The 19,364-nt window shown below is 29.6% G+C and overlaps 2 protein-coding genes across 3 annotated transcripts; one reads left to right on the plus strand and one right to left on the minus strand.

Moving 5' to 3' along the window:
• Positions 1-9,931: 9,931 nt before the first annotated feature.
• On the plus strand, positions 9,932-15,313 carry LOC108755869 (brain protein I3). Its single transcript, XM_018499230.1, has 4 exons — positions 9,932-10,159; positions 14,091-14,257; positions 14,337-14,474; positions 15,179-15,313. The coding sequence occupies exons 1-3, from the start codon at positions 10,084-10,086 to the stop codon at positions 14,466-14,468; spliced, it is 375 nt and encodes a 124-aa protein (XP_018354732.1). The 5' UTR covers positions 9,932-10,083; the 3' UTR covers positions 14,469-14,474; positions 15,179-15,313.
• A 1,389-nt stretch (positions 15,314-16,702) lies between these two features.
• On the minus strand, positions 16,703-18,943 carry LOC108755804 (sister chromatid cohesion protein DCC1). Of its 2 annotated transcripts, none has more exons than XM_018499086.1 (8): positions 18,550-18,943; positions 18,306-18,479; positions 17,966-18,170; positions 17,690-17,882; positions 17,387-17,603; positions 17,191-17,300; positions 16,947-17,130; positions 16,703-16,885 (listed from the first exon to the last, which is right to left on the minus strand). In XM_018499086.1, exons 1-8 carry the CDS (start codon positions 18,588-18,590, stop codon positions 16,780-16,782), a joined length of 1,230 nt encoding a protein of 409 aa, XP_018354588.1. In that variant the 5' UTR covers positions 18,591-18,943; the 3' UTR covers positions 16,703-16,779. The 2 variants fall into 2 exon arrangements, with proteins under 2 accessions (XP_018354588.1, XP_018354595.1); XM_018499093.1 differs by having other exon boundaries at positions 17,966-18,167; positions 18,550-18,941.
• Between the last annotated feature and the right edge of the window lie 421 nt (positions 18,944-19,364).

The following is a 19,364-nucleotide window of genomic DNA, read 5'->3' on the forward strand; positions in this document are numbered from 1 at the left end:
TCAGCAGATAATGTTTTTTAAATGTTTTTAAACGTTTATTTCTTATTAATTTTACATTTTTCACAATTCGTTTTCAAAATTCATTAATTTAATGTCAATTTATTAAATGTTCATTTTACATTATAATTTTTCATTTTAAATAAATAATTAAAAAAACATTGTTTAAACGTTTATTTAACATTTATTTAATGTTTATTTTACATTATTAGCCCAGGAAAATAAGAATTTGAAAAGGAAAAAATTACTGCAAAGCTGAATTTTTCTATAGATCTGCAATAGTGTACTTTTTAACATATCAAAAGTCGCCCCATGTGAGGACATGGCCGGCTGCGCCATCTTGAAAAAGTCGCACAAAATGTTTTTTGCAAATATCTAAGAAACTATTTGTTGTACGGAAATTAACGTTCAGTTTGAAAATAAAGCTGATAAAATTCCTCACAATTTGATTTTTTAATGAACATTGTACGTGCAATAGTTTTTGAGAAAGATTTTTTTTTAAAGGATCTCTTATTTTCGAACATTACGTAAATATATTCTGGCTTCGTGAATGATCTCAAATTTGGCTGTATCTACGTACAAAATACATATAACAAAATCGAAAAAGTATTTAATTATCTATAAAATAATTTTTTAATGAATGTTCTGGATATATAATTTTTTGAAGGCATTTTGATTTGCAAATATTATAAAAATGAGAACATTTCCTCACAAATTTATCAGAAATATCTTTTATACATTTACTCCTACGCCATAAATAGTTCTTATCAAAATAAAAGATCATTAAATATCCAGCATTTTGGTTTTTTAATTATTCATATACGGCTAATATGAGTCCGAGCGTGACGTAACAGGCAGCATACGAGATTGCTAGCCAGAGATCCCGAGTTTGAGACAAAAGTTTTGCCCTAGGCAGAACTGAAAAATTTTCATATGCTCGTAGCTCTTCTCGGCAGGCAACGGCAAACCATTGAGAATGTCCTTGTCATATACACTTTTCTAATCTAAAATCGTCGTTCGGAATTGACATTAAACTGTAGGTCCCTTATGACTCTATACAATCAGCGTACGCACCACCGACATATGAGAGAAGTCGGCCATGAGCAATAGGATTAAGGAGAATACGGCTAATAATTATTAGCTGCAGCTTAAAAATGTTCATTACAAGTGTTTCTTAGTACATTTTTATAAATAACTCACTTCTGACATGTCTGAGGTGAAAAATGTATAGAAATCATATGAAAACTTACCAGGTGTACAAGTATGAAATGCGGATTTAAAAAAAAACACGTTAAATTCGGAAGAATGATAAAAAAAGCTTTATTCAAAGTACTCCATTGCTAGTTACACATTTTTCCCATCTTTCGGGCAATTTGTGGATACCACGCCAGTAAAAATCTTTCCCTTTTGCCGCGAACCATTCATCGAGCCATTTTTTCACATCTTCGTACGAACCAAAGCGCTGCTCAGCAAGTGCGTGACCCATCGATGCAAACAAGTGGTAATCGGAAGGAGCCAAAGGAGTCTTTTTTCAAGCAGTGAACTATTCAAATCGATCAATTGTTGTTGGTAGCGTCCAGCATTAACCGTTTCATCAGGTTTTAACAGCTCATAATAGACCACACCCTTCTGGTCCCACCAAACACAGAGCATTGTCTTTCTGCCAAAGCGATTCGGTCTTGCGGTCGATGTGGATGGTACGCCTGGATCTACCCAAGGTTTTTTTGCGCTTGGGATTCTCAAAATAAATCCACTTTTCATCCCCACTAACGATACGATGCAAAAACGACTTCTTTTTGTATCGTGCAAGCAAAATTTCACATGTGTTTTTGCGCCTCTCCATCTGCCTGCCGTCCAACTCATGCGGTACCCATCTTCCGGTCTTCTGAATCTTTCCCATCTCTCGTAGGCGATTGGAAACAGCTTGTTGACTAACGCTCAATTGCTCTGCGAGTTGTTTTTGTGTTTGTGAATCATCTTCGTCCAACAATGCTTGCAATTCCACATCTTCGTACCTTTTTAGCGGTTAGTAAGCGGTAAAGTATTTTTTTCACCAGCACCGCCATTTGATTTTATCGGCAAAATAAACGTTATGTTGAGTTGTGCTAGATTTGTGCTACATTGTGCTATAAAGATTTTAATCGCTCTTTCATAATAACAGAAGTTAGGTAATATTCTTGAGGCTTCCACGGGTGCTTTCTATATAAAGATTATATGTTTCTCCACGTCCAGATCCATTCTTGGAACGCCAACGTTTCGTGAACCTTGCACTTTATTAGGGCGAAGAACAGCCTGAATCAGACTGTTCTTCAAGCTGCCTGATACGGAGCTATTTCTCCAGATCGTTCCTTTTATATTACGCTGCTTATTGGAATAGTGGGGGGGGGGAGAAAAAAAGAATTGTGTGGAGGGAGGGGGGCAAAGGTAGGGGAAATCTGTCGGTCTTCAATAATCGGAAATTAAAATTAAAAATAGTTTTGTTCTTCGTATTCGGCTTTTTTGCTCATAAATCGGGTTTCTAGTGCTTCAATGTAAACGATACTGTACATCCAAGCTGTGCTAGCATAGTACAAGTCAACACAACCTTCAATGTCCTCGGTAAAACGATATCAAGGGTACTTTACTCTTGCGCACAGCTTTTAAATTATCCGGTAAAAAATTTGTCATGCATAAATATGTATAAATATATATAAACATACATAAACACGCATAAATATTCATAAACATGTACAATTATATATGACAATTATATATGTCCATACATGTTAATACATCCTTTTTTCTTTTATAAAATTATTTTTTAGTGTAATAGAAATAATAATACTGACGTAAAAACATTAAAAATAATTAAAAAGGTAATTTTCGCATTATTTGTTTTAGAAAAAAATCAAGTTTCAAAAAATATAAACAAATTATTTATATATAATTATATATAAAATTATGCATAATTATGTATGAGCAGTTTTTTTTACACTTTTCCAAACTTATTTTTTTCTAAAACAAATAATGTGAAAATTATTTCTATAATTATTTTTTATGTTTTCACAATACTTATTATTTTTATTACACTAAAAAGTAATTTTACAAAAGAAAGAAGGATATATGAACATGTATATATGGACATATTTCATTTATAATTATACATATTTATGAATATTTATACGTATTTATGTATATTTATACATATTTATACATATTCATGCATGACAAATTTTTTACCGTGTAATTTGTTAAATAAAAATTAAATTTTGATTTACATATATAATTGAAAAAAAATAAAATTAAAAAATATAAATATAGATTCACACAGAATTATACAAGCTTAAAATCCAGATAGACCGTTAAAGCATTTGTTCTATAGGTTATGTTTCTCACATAAACGTTCTATGAGACTTAATATATATACTGCTTATAAATATAAATGTTTAGAACAGATTCTCAATCTTAAAATAGTAATAACAAAGATGTACAAGGCTAATAAGAGAAATATTTGTATTTCACTTTTACACTCAGATTAAATAAGTGTATGATACATTATAATAACTTTAATATACATTCAGTTCGCACTAATGCATCCAATCGAATTCGCTATAAGTTCGCTACGAATCCGGAGCCGAATCTGAGAACCGGATCTGATTTTGATTTTTACTATTCGGATCAAGATTCGGATATCCTAGAAAATTCGAATCTCCGGATAATCTGAATTTGAAGCATCACATTTATTCGTAATTCGGATAAACGAATATCCGCGTAGCTTTAAATCCGAATCAATCCTAGTGCTGATAACAAATATTATCATGCGTAGCGGCAGTATATACCGTTCTTTCCTATAGTATACACATATTTCGAATACTATTTGTCCTAAAAATGTGGTTCAAGTACTAAAAATGCAAGCCAATATCATGTATTATAAACTCGGAAACGCACATCAATTTTAAAATTTTGCAAATAAACTTTTTTGGCCATTATTATCGATCATGAAAATGAGAACAAATTGGAAAAAAGAACTATCTTCAAATATCTGTATGTTGGTCAATTTTTATCAAGCATAAATTACAATACACCATTTTGTAGGAAATTTTATAGGCTTCAAATTTTATCTGAGGTATCTTTTATGTATATTTTCTAGAAATTGAGATATTTGCAAAAAAAACCGTAAATCGCTTTTTCATACCAAATGCCAAAAAATAAGCATTCTTATAACAATTGTTTTTCGAAAAGTAAATTTTTTAAACTATTATCAATGCAGGATTGTATTCATATATATATAAACTAATAGAAAAATATCGATATTAATTATTCTGTTGTCATTACATATGTTTGTTTATACAAAAAGTCCGATTTTATCATAAAATGAACACAGTACGAAATCTTCCAAAGGCTGTATGTCGGAAATAATTCATCAGACAAGGTTTAAACAAATTTCATTTAAAAGGTAATTTTTTATTTTAAAGGTAATTTTATAAGCTTTCATATGATTTCTATACATTTTTTGCCTCAGACATGTTAGAAGTGAGTTATTTACAAAACTGTACTAAGAAACACGTATAATGAACGTTTTTCAGCTGTAGCTCAGTAATTATTAGCCGTATATAAATCATTAAAAATCAAAATGGAGGAAATTTAATGATCTTTTATTTTGATAAAAACTATTTATGGTGTAGGAGTAACCATATATAAGATATTTCCGATAAATTTGCGATGAAATGTTCCCATTTTCATAATATACGCAAATTAAAATGCCTTAAAAAAATTATAACTCCGGAACTATCGGTTGTACAACATTCATTAAAAAATCATTTTGTAGATAATCATTTTGTATATAAATTATTTTGTAGATAATTAAACTATTCCGATTTTGTTATATGCATTTTCTATGTAGATACAGTTAAATTTGAGATATTTACGGAGCCAAAATATATTTATGTAAAATTCGAAAATAAGAGATTCTTTAAAAAAAAATCTTTCTCGGAAACTATTGCACGTGCGAGGTTCAGTAACAAATGAAATAGGGAATTTTATCAGCTTTATTTTCGAATGAACGTTAATTTCCGTACAACGAATAGTTTCTGAGATATTTGCAAAAAATCAATTTTATGCGACATTTTTTTCAAGATGGCGCATGCCTTCACACATAGGGACTTTTGATATGATAAAAAGTACATTATTACATACCTCTATACAAAAAATCCAGCTTTGAAGCAATTTTTTTTTTCCTTCATATCGCCAAAAATCGTCTAATTTTCCTGGGCTATATTTATTTATTTTAAATATATTGAAAAGAGATTTACGTTACATTTATTTAACATTTATTATTAAATGTTTATTTTACATTAATTATTCGTTTGAAATAAAGGTTTAAAGAAATATTTATTTAATGTCTATATACTCTATTAAATGTTTTTTAAACGTTTATTAGTAATTAATTTTACGTTTTATAATTTGTTTTCAAAATAATATTTTTTAAACATTTATATAACGTTTATTAAATGTTTGTTTTTGTTATTTATTTATTAAAAATATGATTAAACATTCTTTAAATATGATAAAATATTTAACGTTTATTTGACGTTTAGTATAAATATGTAAAAAATGTTATTATTTTGTAAAACTCAAATTAATAAAAAACACGTCGGAATATAAATAACAATAAATAAAGGGCAAAGTAAGAATCAACACATTTCTTTAAAAAAGTTATACAATTAAAAGAATAAATTATAGATAGACAAAAGTAAAATATATAGGAAAAAATAAATAAACAATAATAAAAACTCAGTTTAAATATAAATATTCATTACAAGTTTCGGCTACCGGATTGAGCCCTCTTCAGACAATAACTTATCCAAAAAATCGCAGTACAAATTAATTATCGTAAATGTTCGCATATTCACAGTTCGGGTGAGGGTTGATATAAATAGAACTCGACATTATTCACGTACGATTGAATAGTCAAATGTGTTTCATATCTCTTGGAAAAGTTCTAGTTGATAAAAAAAAGGGTCGGAATAATAAAATAATTACGGAAGAGAAGTTATTATAATCACTGCGTTGAGCAGACTCAATAGTTGAGTGAGCGCTTACTGTTATTGGTGCATTCTTTTAGATCAGTGTTCGACATTCGATGCACATTTCGGACCGATTCCGGCTCGACCCCACTGTCTTCATGGGTTAAAAATATTTCAGGTAGACACTATCTATCTAGGCTGCAACTTCTAGGCGGTTAGGCCCCAAACGGGTAGGATATGATATTTGTTTTATGCGTAATCGCTTCGAATCAATAAACTGCTGTCTATACACCCCTCATGACAGATTTCTTAATAGTTGTTAACTTTAATGCTCAATATCTCGGTTCGCAGGGCCGCAGTCCCGGACTCTTTCTACCAGATTCTTACATTTTACGCAAAAATACGTTGAATGACCCTAATTTCATCGAAATCGGAGGTAGCTCTTCTGAAGAATTACCCTCATTTTGTCTCTGTGACAGATTTTCTAATATTCAATAGTTATCAACTTTAACGCTTAATATCTCGAATCACAGGGCAGAGCGACGTTTTTTTTTTCAGATTCTTTTATTTTGTGAAAAAACGCATCAAATAAGTCTAATTTTATTGATTTTTTGAAGTATGCTAAACTGTATAATTACCAACATAATATAATACTTAAGAGCAGTAAATGATAAATGCACAATATTTATATTAAAAATAGATGAAAAATTTAAGAACCAAACAAAAAATGATGTAAAGCAAATCCGTTACTATTGGATGAGCGCTCGATGCTGTTGGATGATCTAAAAGAATACACCAATAAGCAGCAAGTGCTCACGGATCCGCTCCGCAACGATTGAGTCTACTTGTCTACTGAACGCGACCAATGCTCCATCCATCCATACTTATTTAGATCTATTTTACTTATAGGTATATTTTCTAACTGAATCATATATGTAATACTCCTATATTGCTAACGCAGCCTCTTTTTAGGAGTGGGAAGTGTGCGAAGACAAAGAGATAGATCTAATTTACATCGTGCACACACTTGATATACGTACTAACTAGTAGTAATTTTCTATTAAATTATTTTAATTTCAGCAATGTATTTAAAGAATGATGTACTAAATTGGTACAAATTGGTACTAATTGGTACATATACATCATAATTAATTAAATACATATATCATGTATATGTCAACATATCGCCGAAATTAAGATCATTCAATAAAAAGTTACTAGTTAGTACTTGTATCAAGTGCATGATGTAAACTAGACCATAGAGAATAATCAGACTTCTCACTTCCATACATGCAGATAAGGTTGGTTAAAAATGCGCGTATGCGTATTGAAGGTTTCAAGTACATTATCTAAGGCGTTCAGATTCCTCATTCGAATGCACCCAGACATCCAAAAAGCATTCAGATTCCTTTTGAGTGCCTTTATTGGACGTTTATATGGAACGTTCAGATTCCTATTCTATCCACCGGGGAGGATAGAAAAACTACCCGATTTCTTGAGCCAGATGGAATGGATGGTAATGGCGCATTAAAGACTGCTTGTGCTATCCCAGCATGTTTGACGTGCATCTATACGAAAATTTAAATTTTTGGTTATGCCCCCCTGTTATAAACAGTAGTAGTATAAACTGTAACTTAAAGGAGACCAAGTATTTAATTATCTATTAAGTTTTACAGGTCGAAATTTAAGATATTGATAAGATATTTATTTTATATCTTTTATTATTATTATTATATATATTTTAGTTATATATAATTATATTAATTATATATGTAATTTATATTAAATCTGATATATTTATGTTACTGTTTGCTGTAACCGATGTATGTAGGACACTCCCTTATCTTAGAGTGTGTTCAGATTCTTAACCACTCCGGTACTTTTCGCTAGGCTCCGCCCAGTCATTCAGCGATCACCCATCCAGTAAGGAATCTAAACACAGCCTTAAGCGAGAGGTAAATATTGGGTTGGTATTTATAGTTTTATTTCAAGATTGTTTTAAGTAACGTCTTAAGATGCTAATACGGCCCTCTGATTGATTGTGACTTCTTAAGAGTTCTCTACATAAAACTAGAAAAACAACCAATTACAATAAAATATAAGAAGAATACTCGATTAGAATTGATCAGTTTCCTACTCCTAGATTTAAGACTCCACAACCGTCTACGACTTCTATGTAGAGGATTCTTTAAGACTGTACTTAAGACAGCCTTGAATATAAGATCTGACTATGAATACGGGCCATTGTCTGTACAGATATTGTCAGTTCTTAAAGGCCTTTTTATGGGACTGAAAAGCAATCAAACGTCACGTGACTGTTTTTCTGTGCCGCTGCCACAGTATTAGGGCCATTCCACACAAACTTGCATAGCGGCATAAACATATGCATAAAGGAAATCATCCAATCGTATTTTACGTTTACCTTTATGACAGAAATGTGATTGGATAATTTTTGTTATGCATATGGTTATGCGACTATGCAAATTTGTGTGGAATGGCCTTAAGCCGGGAGCACATAGAAAAACGTAAGATCATAATTAGTAAGGATATCGTAAGATTGGATTCGCTACTGGCCTTACGGTCTCTACCGTGATTGGGCAATTCGCTTACTGATTACGTCTTATGGCCTTATATTTTTGTATGTGCCATGGACTTTACAGTAGCACAGCTCTCTGTCGGCACTTTTGATATTAGTGTTGGCTAAAATGGAGTGCGCATGCGCGAAATAAGTAAATACTCCCTAGTAACGCCATCTAAATTTCTTTTTCAGTTGCTCTTTATTTTTTCGATCTCTCTCTCTCTCTCTCTCTCTCTCTCTCTCTGTCTCTTCAAGTCGTTTGTACGTACATCAAATTAATCTAAATGTAATATAAATAAAAGAAATAAATTCATAATTGTAATGCATTGCAAAACAAAAACAAAAAATAAAAATAAGAACGTATAAAATTATATAAATGTTGTATGATATAAATATTATGCTGTATCAAATATTTTAATTAACGATTGGCAGATGATGCTTGTTTATTTTTGAAACTTAAAGTAAGAAAGGTATTAATATTTGTTGAAAGCGAGAAAGAGAGTTCTAGCACAGTATATACAGTCGCGCAACTCTCTGTCGGCACCTTTGATGTTAGTGTTGGCCAAAATGGAGTGCGCATACGTGAAATAAGTAAGTTATCTAGCGTTGCCACGGTTACCACCCAAACTTCTTTCTCTTTTCATCCTTTTTTTACTCTGTCAAAATTCTTCACAAAACTCACTAGATTTATTCGCATCGTAATCCAACGAATTCGTTAAAGTGAGTAAGTGCTATTGTAGGAACATATTAGAGCATATTAGAGCATGCGACGCGAATAAACCTAATATTGCGATGAAATAATTTAAACTTTATAAAAATTAATAAAAATAAATTGTAAATATATTGACAAATAAAGAAAAAATATAGAAAAATTAGGAAAAATATTAAATTAACTTAAAAATGTTTGTTTGTATAAAGAAATATTATGTAATTATATATTTATGAAAATGTTATGAGAAAGCTGATATAAAAGAAATTTATACATATATGTCCGAAAAATAAGTTTAAAATATAATAAATAAAAAGAAATCTTTTTTGTTCGATTTTCTTATTATTATTTTTTGTTCACTTTTTTACTTTATCACTTTTTCACAAAAATTAGATCTCTCGAGATTTTTCACACAACATTTCACCAAATGGACAATACACGTAATACTTTCCTCTAAATTTCTATTCTGAATCATGTATGCTTGAAAGACAAATGTTTAAGTGGAACATTGAAACGCTTATTTAAATAGAGAGAGAAAAAAAAAGAGAAAGAACAACAAAAAAAGGAAGAAGAGAGACGGAGCAACTTACTTATTTCACGCATGTGCACTCCATTTTGGCCAACATAGAATCAGAAGAGTTGCACTACTGTATATACTGTGGTTCTAGTGCAGTTTATTGCAAGAACAGAAAACAGATCTTTTATGTTTACCACAGATTATGGAAATGATTACATGTTTATAACGCATTAAACACTTAATTAACATTAAAATAAATGAAAACAGCGAATTGATTATGGAAACACAGCCGTTGAAAGTGCCCGAAACATCTCCACCGCCATATGTTAATTCTGTCGCAACAGCTCCAGCAGGTGCGTCATGATTTTTAGGTTAAATTGTACAGTCTAGAAATGCTCTTCTTTCCTTTCTGCAACTACGCGTAAATAATTGTCGATTTCATTTGGTTGGCGCCAATTTTCCATTCTCGAAACTAATAACTCACGCAATAACAAAATAAGGGAAAATAAGGGTACAAATTTCTGCTCGGTAATTCCTAAAGAAAGAATAAATTATATTTATTCCTTCTTACATGAAATTGACAAGAATGTTTGTACGTTTCTCAGTTTAATTAGAGCCATTATTAGCGATTCAAATCTCAAAATCTTCAATTAGACACACCTTAGCGTTCGGAAATATCACTCGGATGTCCTCGTGTATTATCTTACCCTTATTTAACATTGAGTAAATAATAAGGAGGAAATGATACATAAGGGCATTCGGGAGATGTTTCCGAACGCAGCCCTAGTAGTAGAGAACGATGACTGTTTCTGTCAGATTCAATTGTTTTGTGCAAAGACACGTCGAATGAGTCTAGTTTTATCAATATATACTTGAAAGAAGCAAAACGCAACAATTATCGAATTTAAATTAAATATTGTTTTTAAACATTAATATTATTAGGAATATATTTTTCTAGTATAATTTCTAATACTGAAAATCCATAGTACATATATAATCCATCGGAAAAGACATTGAAAATGTAAAAAAAGACGCGTCAAGTTATAATATATTATCTTTACGCAAAACCATTTTGTAGATATATTGTAAACATAATAAAAAGAATAAAAAATAATATCACAAAAAAGAAATAAAATTAAAATTCAATGTTTTTACGCAAATATTTTAAAACAAAGATGTTTAAAAACATAAAAAACCAAAAATAACATGAAATAAAATCAAAATAGGTAATATTTTAAGTATATTTATTAAAATAAGTTCCACGGAATATACAGTTCTCCGAGCGGTGTCTTGAGGACGTCCTTGTTATGATGTAGCATCCCTTGAAAATCCTTTAGGATTATGTTGTATGGGATAAATTCTTACACTTATAATAGATTTAATACCGAATATGGAAGACATTTAAAATGTATAAAGTATAACAACATATTAAATTGAGAAAACGATATGTAATAGATAGCATAATGAGGCGCAGAAATTGAAAAAGTTTTACGTCGACAACAGGAAGAAAATTATAGAGACAAAAAATCGAAAACGAGTGAAATCTCCAGCAGCAGCATATTTGACGCGTCCATTTTGTTCATAATTTGATTCATGCAAATAATTCACTAAATATTGTATTAATTATAAACTATTTTTCGCAAATTAAAGAAATTTATGTATATTTAAATTATTATTAATTTTAAACATATACAATATGAATACAATATTATATTGTACTTAGATGCAAAATAGCATGCCATATATTAAAATATGTTTCTTTAGCAATGTTAATATCATTACCGCATTTGGTATGAATGATTGTATTTATTAACACACCTAGTATGAAAAAAACGACTAGTCATTCGTGCAAGATCTATGTATGTATATATTTATATTATCTATGTATCTATATATATAGTATATACTATATATATGTATTTATATTAATAAATTTTAATAAAAACCAAGACTGTCATACAGCCAATAAATAAGAAAGGTAAGTGATTGGTCTTTAGAGTCAAACGCAGCTGTTGATGCATAGAGTATCCACTAAAGTATTTAAATATTATTAATCAAAAAATTATATATTGATATCGTAAAGGCGGATGTTTCGATTCAGTTTCGAGCCATCTTCAACGTCAGGATTAAAAATTCGTGTATTAACTTCATCACACTCTCCATCACAAGAATGGAACTTGGTGAATCTTCCAAGACATACCATTCTCAACAATAAAAATCTTATTGGACTGTACATTTGTAAACTCAACAAATAGAAAAATAATGGCCGTAATGGTCAGAGCTAGATCTTTTTTATGCTTAAATAATTCAATATGAATTACTTATATACTATATATGCATATATACTATATATGCATATATACTATATATGCATATATACTATATTTGTAATGATTCGAACTGTGCACCGAATTGCTTTTTCGGAAATGAATACAATTAAACTACTAATGATTCGAACTGTGCACCGAATTGCTTTTTCGGCTTATGAATACAATTAAACTACTAGTAATATTACGTAGTAATATCACGAATTAAATTGATAAGCAATTTTTAATAATTTGATGCTCAATCAAGCATTCTAGAAAGATGTTGATGTGCTAAAAAAACTGTAAATAAATTTATTGCGAAAAATATTCGGCCGAGAGTCGTACTATTCACAAAGTAAGAACAGCGAGAAAACCAATTGGCACATTGCAATAAATTTCAATCGATTATTGAGATTAACATCCGCTTTTTCAAATAAGAAAAAAAGCAGAGAAGGAAAAAGAAGGGAAAGTGACATTGATTCACTTGTAAATATTAATATTATCTCATACTATATATTTATAAAATAAATAATATTAAGTAAAGGGCAAAGTAAGAGTCGATACATTTCTTTAAAAATTAACAGAAGAATATATTACAATTAACAAGAGGTAAAATTACATAAAGCAAGAATAAAATTAGAAATAAGAAAATAATAATAAAAAGTTACAAGTTTCGGCTACCGGATTGAGCCCTCTTTAGACATTAACATAACGAAAAAATCGTAGTACAGAATCAATTATCCCAAATGATCGCATATTCATTACATTCACAGTTCGGGTGAGTCTTAATGTAGAGTTCGACATTATTTCCGTACGATTGAACAGTCAAATGTATTAAAAATATCTTGGCAAAGCTCTAGTTGATAAAAAAAATAAAATAACTTACAAAAAAAATATACATGTAAATAAATTAACATACCGGAAATCTAATAAAAAATAAAAACTCACCAGAAATCATATGTAAAATATTCAAACGAGCATGTCCATAAAAGAATAAAAAACTTTTGGAATATATACAGAAAGAAGGAACGCAGATGTGTAAAATAGACATTAGGTGTCGATTATTATGTACGGTAGTGCGGATCACCACAGACTGATAGAAGAGATGGACTGTTATTACCAAAAAGTCAAACTTTATTTATGATGGGAATATAAGCCTTGTGAAGATACCTTCAGTATCAGTTTGTAAATTAAGACCAATTTTTTGTTATCGGACTTTAGGTTTCATACACAGAAGTTGACACAGAGTTCATTATTAACATTTTATTAGACAATGACTATCCACTGATCTTTATTTTTGATACAGTCAATCAACGTATAAAAAATTTAATTAAAAATAGACACATAACACATAAAGTTCTGGCTGACAATATCTGTGCGAATGAATCTGCTTCTTGGCTTGACGGTACCATTTATCCCTTTCCATACGGAAAAGTTCAAACGTTTCAATAAAAACGACATCAGGGTAGCTTTCCATAGTCTCAATAAATTGGGCAAATACATTAAAGTATAGAAGGATATTTGTCCACATACATCGAAGAGCAATGTGGTCTTTAAGATTTCGTGTAATAATTGCGATGCGTCATACGTTGGACAGACGGGCGGACAATTAAAAATACATTTGACTGTTCAATTGTACAGAAATCATGTCGAACTCTACATCAAGACTCACCCGAACTGTGAATGTAATGAATATGCGATCATTTGCGATAATTGATTTTGTACTACGATTTTTTTGTTATGTTAATGTCTGAAGAGAGCTCAATCCGGTAACCGAAACTTGTAATTATTTTTTTCTTATTTCTAATTTTATTTTTGCAATGTAATTTTATCTCTTGTTAATTGTAATATACTCTTCGGTTAATTTTTAAAGAAATGTGTCGACTTTTACTTTGCCCTTTACTTATTATTATTTATTTTGTATAGAAGAGTCCTTAGATTTGTCATTTATATATTTATAATAAATCATTATCACTAGTGAATTCATCACAATGGCAACCACCTCCCGGATACTATCCTAACAACATTGATTCTGGCTATCAACCTGGTTATCAAGGAAGCCATATTCCATCATATGGCTCTACACATTCCACTGCAATCATTGTTCCAGAAATTATTGTAGTTGGCGGCTGTCCAGCATGTAGAGTATGCAAATTTTTTATTCAAATATTGCTGTTTTGGTTATGCTTAAATGGAAAGTTAATAACATTTAAACCTAAAACAGATAGGAATAATGGAAGATGATTATACATGTCTTGGCTTATTTTGTGCGATTTTTTTCTTTCCTGTCGGAATTATCTGTTGTCTGCTATTAAGAACAAAACGCTGTTCAAATTGTGGAGCTTATTTTGATTAATTAAAAGTAAGTATTTCCTACACTTATAAAAACAATATTATGTCATGAAAATTTAAAACAAGATATAAATGTTTAACAATCACTAATGTTAAGAATGATAAGCAATTGATATTTGGTCAGAATAAAATATTCTTATAGCTAAACAAGTTAATATATGAGTTAATATAAAATAAATTTGAAGTTAAAGAGTAAAAAACTTTAAATTAAAACAATCTTATCAGTACGTAAACAAACATTTCAATCTTTATTAAACTCTTTTTAATGTTTAAAACAAATTCATCTATATATAATTTTTCAATTCCAATACATGCTAATTGTCAAATAAAACTATTGGAAATTTGTCGAATTCTTGTAATATAGTATCTACTAACAACTAATGGCGAATTCGATTGGAAGCACTAGTGCACACTTAAAGCTGTTGTATACTGATTTAATTTGAGTATAAAAGAGAAATATAAATATTTCGAATTATAAAATACATATTTTACCTAATAGTATAATAAAGTGTATAGAGTATTTCAGGATTTAATCAATTTCTATATTTATGTATAAATATATCTTTACATTATTTTATGTACGACGGCTTTAATGTGCATCAGTGCGCACTGAGTGCGTCCAATCGAATTCGCTATAAGTAAACATCTTAATAAGCAATTTACTCAATAATCTTATTAATTTGTAATTAAACGTTCTAACTTGTTCTGTTTTAGTTGAATTATCGCATGGTCTCAAAGCCCTAAAAGCTGGTTAAAATATGAGTGTTTTTCAATTTAGTTACGAAATTTGATATCTATAATGGTTTTCGAGATCACTGATTACGATCGAATTCGAAATCAAATTGCAAAGGAGGAAATGGATTTATTTAATGTAGCCAACGTATGTAGAAGAAATATTTGATGTAAATTAAAATTTATATCCTGTTCTATTTTTAAATAAGCGGTAATAAAATTCGAAATAAAAATAAAGATTTTTAATAAGTAACAATTTTTAATAATTTAAAATAATTTTTATTGCATCCTGTGAAATTATTGTTAAAACTTCGTTCTAAAGTTGTACAATAATTTTTGCATAACTGGTTTCACATCTGATAATGTAATGCCCGTATCAGACTACAGATTAATGATTACGATTGACGATTGCCCGGTTCTACTTCAACTGATCATAACGTAACGAGCCCATTATAATTGATTGAAATAGAATCAGGCAACCTTCAATCGTAGTCGTCAATCCATAATCTGATACGGGCATAAAGAATATTATAATTTATTGGACATCAACTTTTCATATGTATATATGTATACAGAGTGTTCTAAAAGTAACGATAGTTTTTGTACAGGGATAGAATGGAATAAACTGAGAAGAAAAGTCCTCTACCATTTTGCAATTTTCATAACAGTTAACAAGATATTAATTGCTAATAATTGCCAAAAATTGGTCTTTAATAATTTTTTTACTCAAATACTATCAATTTTTTACAGAAAAACTGCAAAAGACAAAATTGTTTATTTCCTTCTCATAAAGCTCTAAGATTTTTTTTCAGAATTTTATCAACTCCTTATTTTTTTTTATCAACTAGAACTTTTCCAAGAGATATGATACACTTTTGACTGTTCAATCGTACGTGAATAATGTCGAGTTCTACATCAAGACTCACCCGAATTGTGAATATAATAAAAATGCGAACATTTGCGATAATTATTTTGTACCACGGTTTTTTCGATATGTTTAATGTCTGAAGAGGGCTCAATCCAGGGTAGCCAAAACTTGTAATTTGTATTTAAACTGAGTTTTTATTTATTATCTTATTTTTCATTTTTTATTTTTTATTATATATTTTCTTCAATTTTATTTTTCTTTATTTGTAATTTATTCTTTTAATTAGATGACTTGTTTTTTAAAGAAATGTGTTGACTCTTACTTTACCCTTTATTTATTGTTATTTACTTCTTATTTTTACCAACATAAGAAAATACGGTATTAAAAAATTCTGAAAAAAATTCTAAAAAAATTCTTACAGCTTTTAAATTATAGTTATTTAATGAATGAGTGATAATAATATACCACTGATAATGACGCTATTACATCAATAAGGTAATAAATAAAAAAAAATATATATATATATATCTTATTTTAAAGTTATTTATAAATTATGTAAATTATACATATATGATTACTAACTAAATAAATTACACTTATCGTTTCAATATTATAGATAATTCTGAAATATTGTTCTGGCATCAATATAATAAATCAAGAACATATGTATCAATATTTATTATAAGACGATTGAATGCATAATGTAATCACTATATCACTTACCATGTTTTGACCCGTAATATTTTATCCCATTTTTTGTCGAACATCTGGCATACTTTGTTAAAAGTGCATTAACATTCGTTATACCTTTTGTAAAACGACTAAAAGAAATAATTATATAAGATTTAAATTAATAATACCTTTGTATTTTTATTTACTTACATAATATAAGGTGTTATCTCTTCAACAGTCCATTTAGCTTTAATTTCAAAAAGTTCATGAAGTCTATCGTGAATGTTGTTGGGTAAGTCTGCCTCTGGACAAGATATGACTTCTTTCTGTCCTTTTGAAGTATTATACATTATAAGGGCTGATCCATGTAAATATTCTTCTCTTGGCTGCATTTCTGAAACATAAAAAAATTATAAGTTCAAAAAACTATATCATTACCATTTCAATTACGTACTTTCAGGAGTTCCAATGTTCCACGTTTTCATGAATTCTTTATATTCGGTAACAGGAGAAGTAGCAAGAAGAACTTTTGCTATCACTGCACAGCATTTTTCTTCGTCAAACCTTCTCAAGACATTACATTTAAAAGACATTCTTCCTTATAAAATTTTCACATTAATTGCTATAAAATATGTTAATAATGTATATACCTATATAATGGACTTCCGTCATCTTTTGTCTTTGTGCTTACTTTTGTATACCTTTGGAATATAACATCAAATACTGGTTCATAAATAAGTTCCTTTAAAAATTCATAAGTATTCTCTTTATCTACTTCATCGAGTTCCCAAGATTGTCTTTCAAAATAATCCAATATCAGATCTAAGCTTCTTGCTTCTATGTCAAATGATATGAGACGCAAATAACCTTAATGTAAAAAGGTTTTTAAATTAGATGATATCATGTATATATTTGTAATAAATGTGGTCTAATAGAGATTTTTTATTACAAACCATCTATTTCAGCTATTAAGAAATCCGATAGAGCCTGTTTTAACTCTTGATCACTAGCTTGTAGCTCATTTTGTAATCTTTCCCAACTGTATAATATATTTCGATCTATAGTAGATTCATATTCCAATCCATTGAAAGAAGAAGATTTAAGCAGACTCGATAAACGTATCAGATCAGGTTTGGTTTCTTTCACCTTGAACACAAAAGATTATTAATTTTTTTTCTACAATTCAACATTTTACTTACTATTCAAATATTATAAAATACTACAAGCACCTCGTAGTATAAGTTAAATATCTTCTTTACATTATGTTTTTCTATAGTTCTTTCTGTAACTTCTTCGATATCTGTTGTCTTACCCAGCTTTAGGTTTGGTACCAACAACCATGAATTGGATATCTCTGCCTCTCTGACCTCATAGGTACAAGTTTGTGTACATAGCATAGCATTGTCATGTTTATTACCACGAAATGATATTCTACAGAGTTATAAAATTATATTATTTATAATTACTTTACAGAATAAGAATTGCAATATTAATGTTTTCAAAGAGAATCTCAACTTTCAAGGATCTATTTTATAAAACGAAAATCACAAAAATTTGAAAAAGACATACGCATCTCCCTGATTTAATCCCTTTAATATATCCTCGTCTACTTCCAATAATATCATATCATTGGCTTGATGATCTTGCATGGAATATAGACATTGTGTCATGGTATTTAAATCAGATTCTTTAATCCCAGCCAATTCCAAGATCTCGCGAACATTTTCCTTGACGCGAACGTTCCTTAACAAGAAGAAACATTGTAAAATTGATATTAAAAAAATATATATAAAATTCGTTTAACAATAATCACCGTTTATCGGCTGATTTCGTCAACAGACCGGTAGACTCCATAACAAGTTCAGGTAATTATGAAGGAGACGGACTTTTACATAAAAGTCAATGAAATTAGGCTTATTCGACGTTTTTTGCATAAAATGAAAGAATCTAGCAGAAAAAAAGCGGCGCTCTGTCCTGTGAATCGAGATATTAATTTTTCAGGTTAAAGTTGACAACTACTCAGGTTAGGAATCTGTCACAGCCACGCACTTCAAAGACCAATGAGCGCATTTGTGAAAGTAGTCAATAATAGGATTTCAAAATTGATTCGGATTTAAAGCTATGCGGATATTTGTTTATCCGAATTACGAATAAATGTGATGCTTCAAATTCGGATTATCCGGAGATTCGAATTTTCAAGGATATCTGAATCTCGATCCGAATAGTAAAAGTCGAATCCGATTCTCAGATTCGGTTCTGGATTCGTAGCGAACTTATAGCGAATCAGTGATGGGAGATGACAAGAATTCGTCTGCTCTAGGAAACTTTGTGCGCATTCGTAAAGCTGAGCAGCCTTAACTGACGTACACATTTCATGGTATTATAAGATCCCTAATAACGATGTTAAGAAAGTTGTACGGAGAAAAGGAAGGTTTTTATTAAAGATATATAGTGTGTTCATAATAATAAATTTGTGTGAATAATAATAAATTTTGTTTTTTATTACGTTTGCAATCAATTTATCATATGAATACCAACATTTGTTGCAAAGGATAAGGGAAACTGCAGAAAACCTTACCAGTATTCTTACAAAAAAATTATACGCAATAAAAAACGTAATTACAATAT

This window comes from Trachymyrmex septentrionalis, unplaced genomic scaffold, assembly GCF_001594115.1.
Source record: "Trachymyrmex septentrionalis isolate Tsep2-gDNA-1 unplaced genomic scaffold, Tsep1.0 scaffold126, whole genome shotgun sequence".
NCBI classification, from domain to species: Eukaryota; Metazoa; Arthropoda; class Insecta; order Hymenoptera; family Formicidae; genus Trachymyrmex; species Trachymyrmex septentrionalis.

Coding starts and splice junctions, on each gene's coding strand:
- LOC108755869 (XM_018499230.1), top strand. CDS start 10,084: ATGGAAACACAGCCGTTGAAAGTGCCCGAAACATCTCCACCGCCATAT. Junction 10,160..14,090: donor TGTCGCAACAGCTCCAGCAG/GTGCGTCATGAT, acceptor CATTATCACTAG/TGAATTCATCACAATGGCAA. Junction 14,258..14,336: donor GCGGCTGTCCAGCATGTAGA/GTATGCAAATTT, acceptor AACCTAAAACAG/ATAGGAATAATGGAAGATGA.
- LOC108755804 (XM_018499086.1), bottom strand. CDS start 18,590: ATGGAGTCTACCGGTCTGTTGACGAAATCAGCCGATAAACG. Junction 17,883..17,965: donor TATTTAACTTATACTACGAG/GTGCTTGTAGTA, acceptor TTTGTGTTCAAG/GTGAAAGAAACCAAACCTGA. Junction 17,604..17,689: donor CTTAATAGCTGAAATAGATG/GTTTGTAATAAA, acceptor TTTTACATTAAG/GTTATTTGCGTCTCATATCA.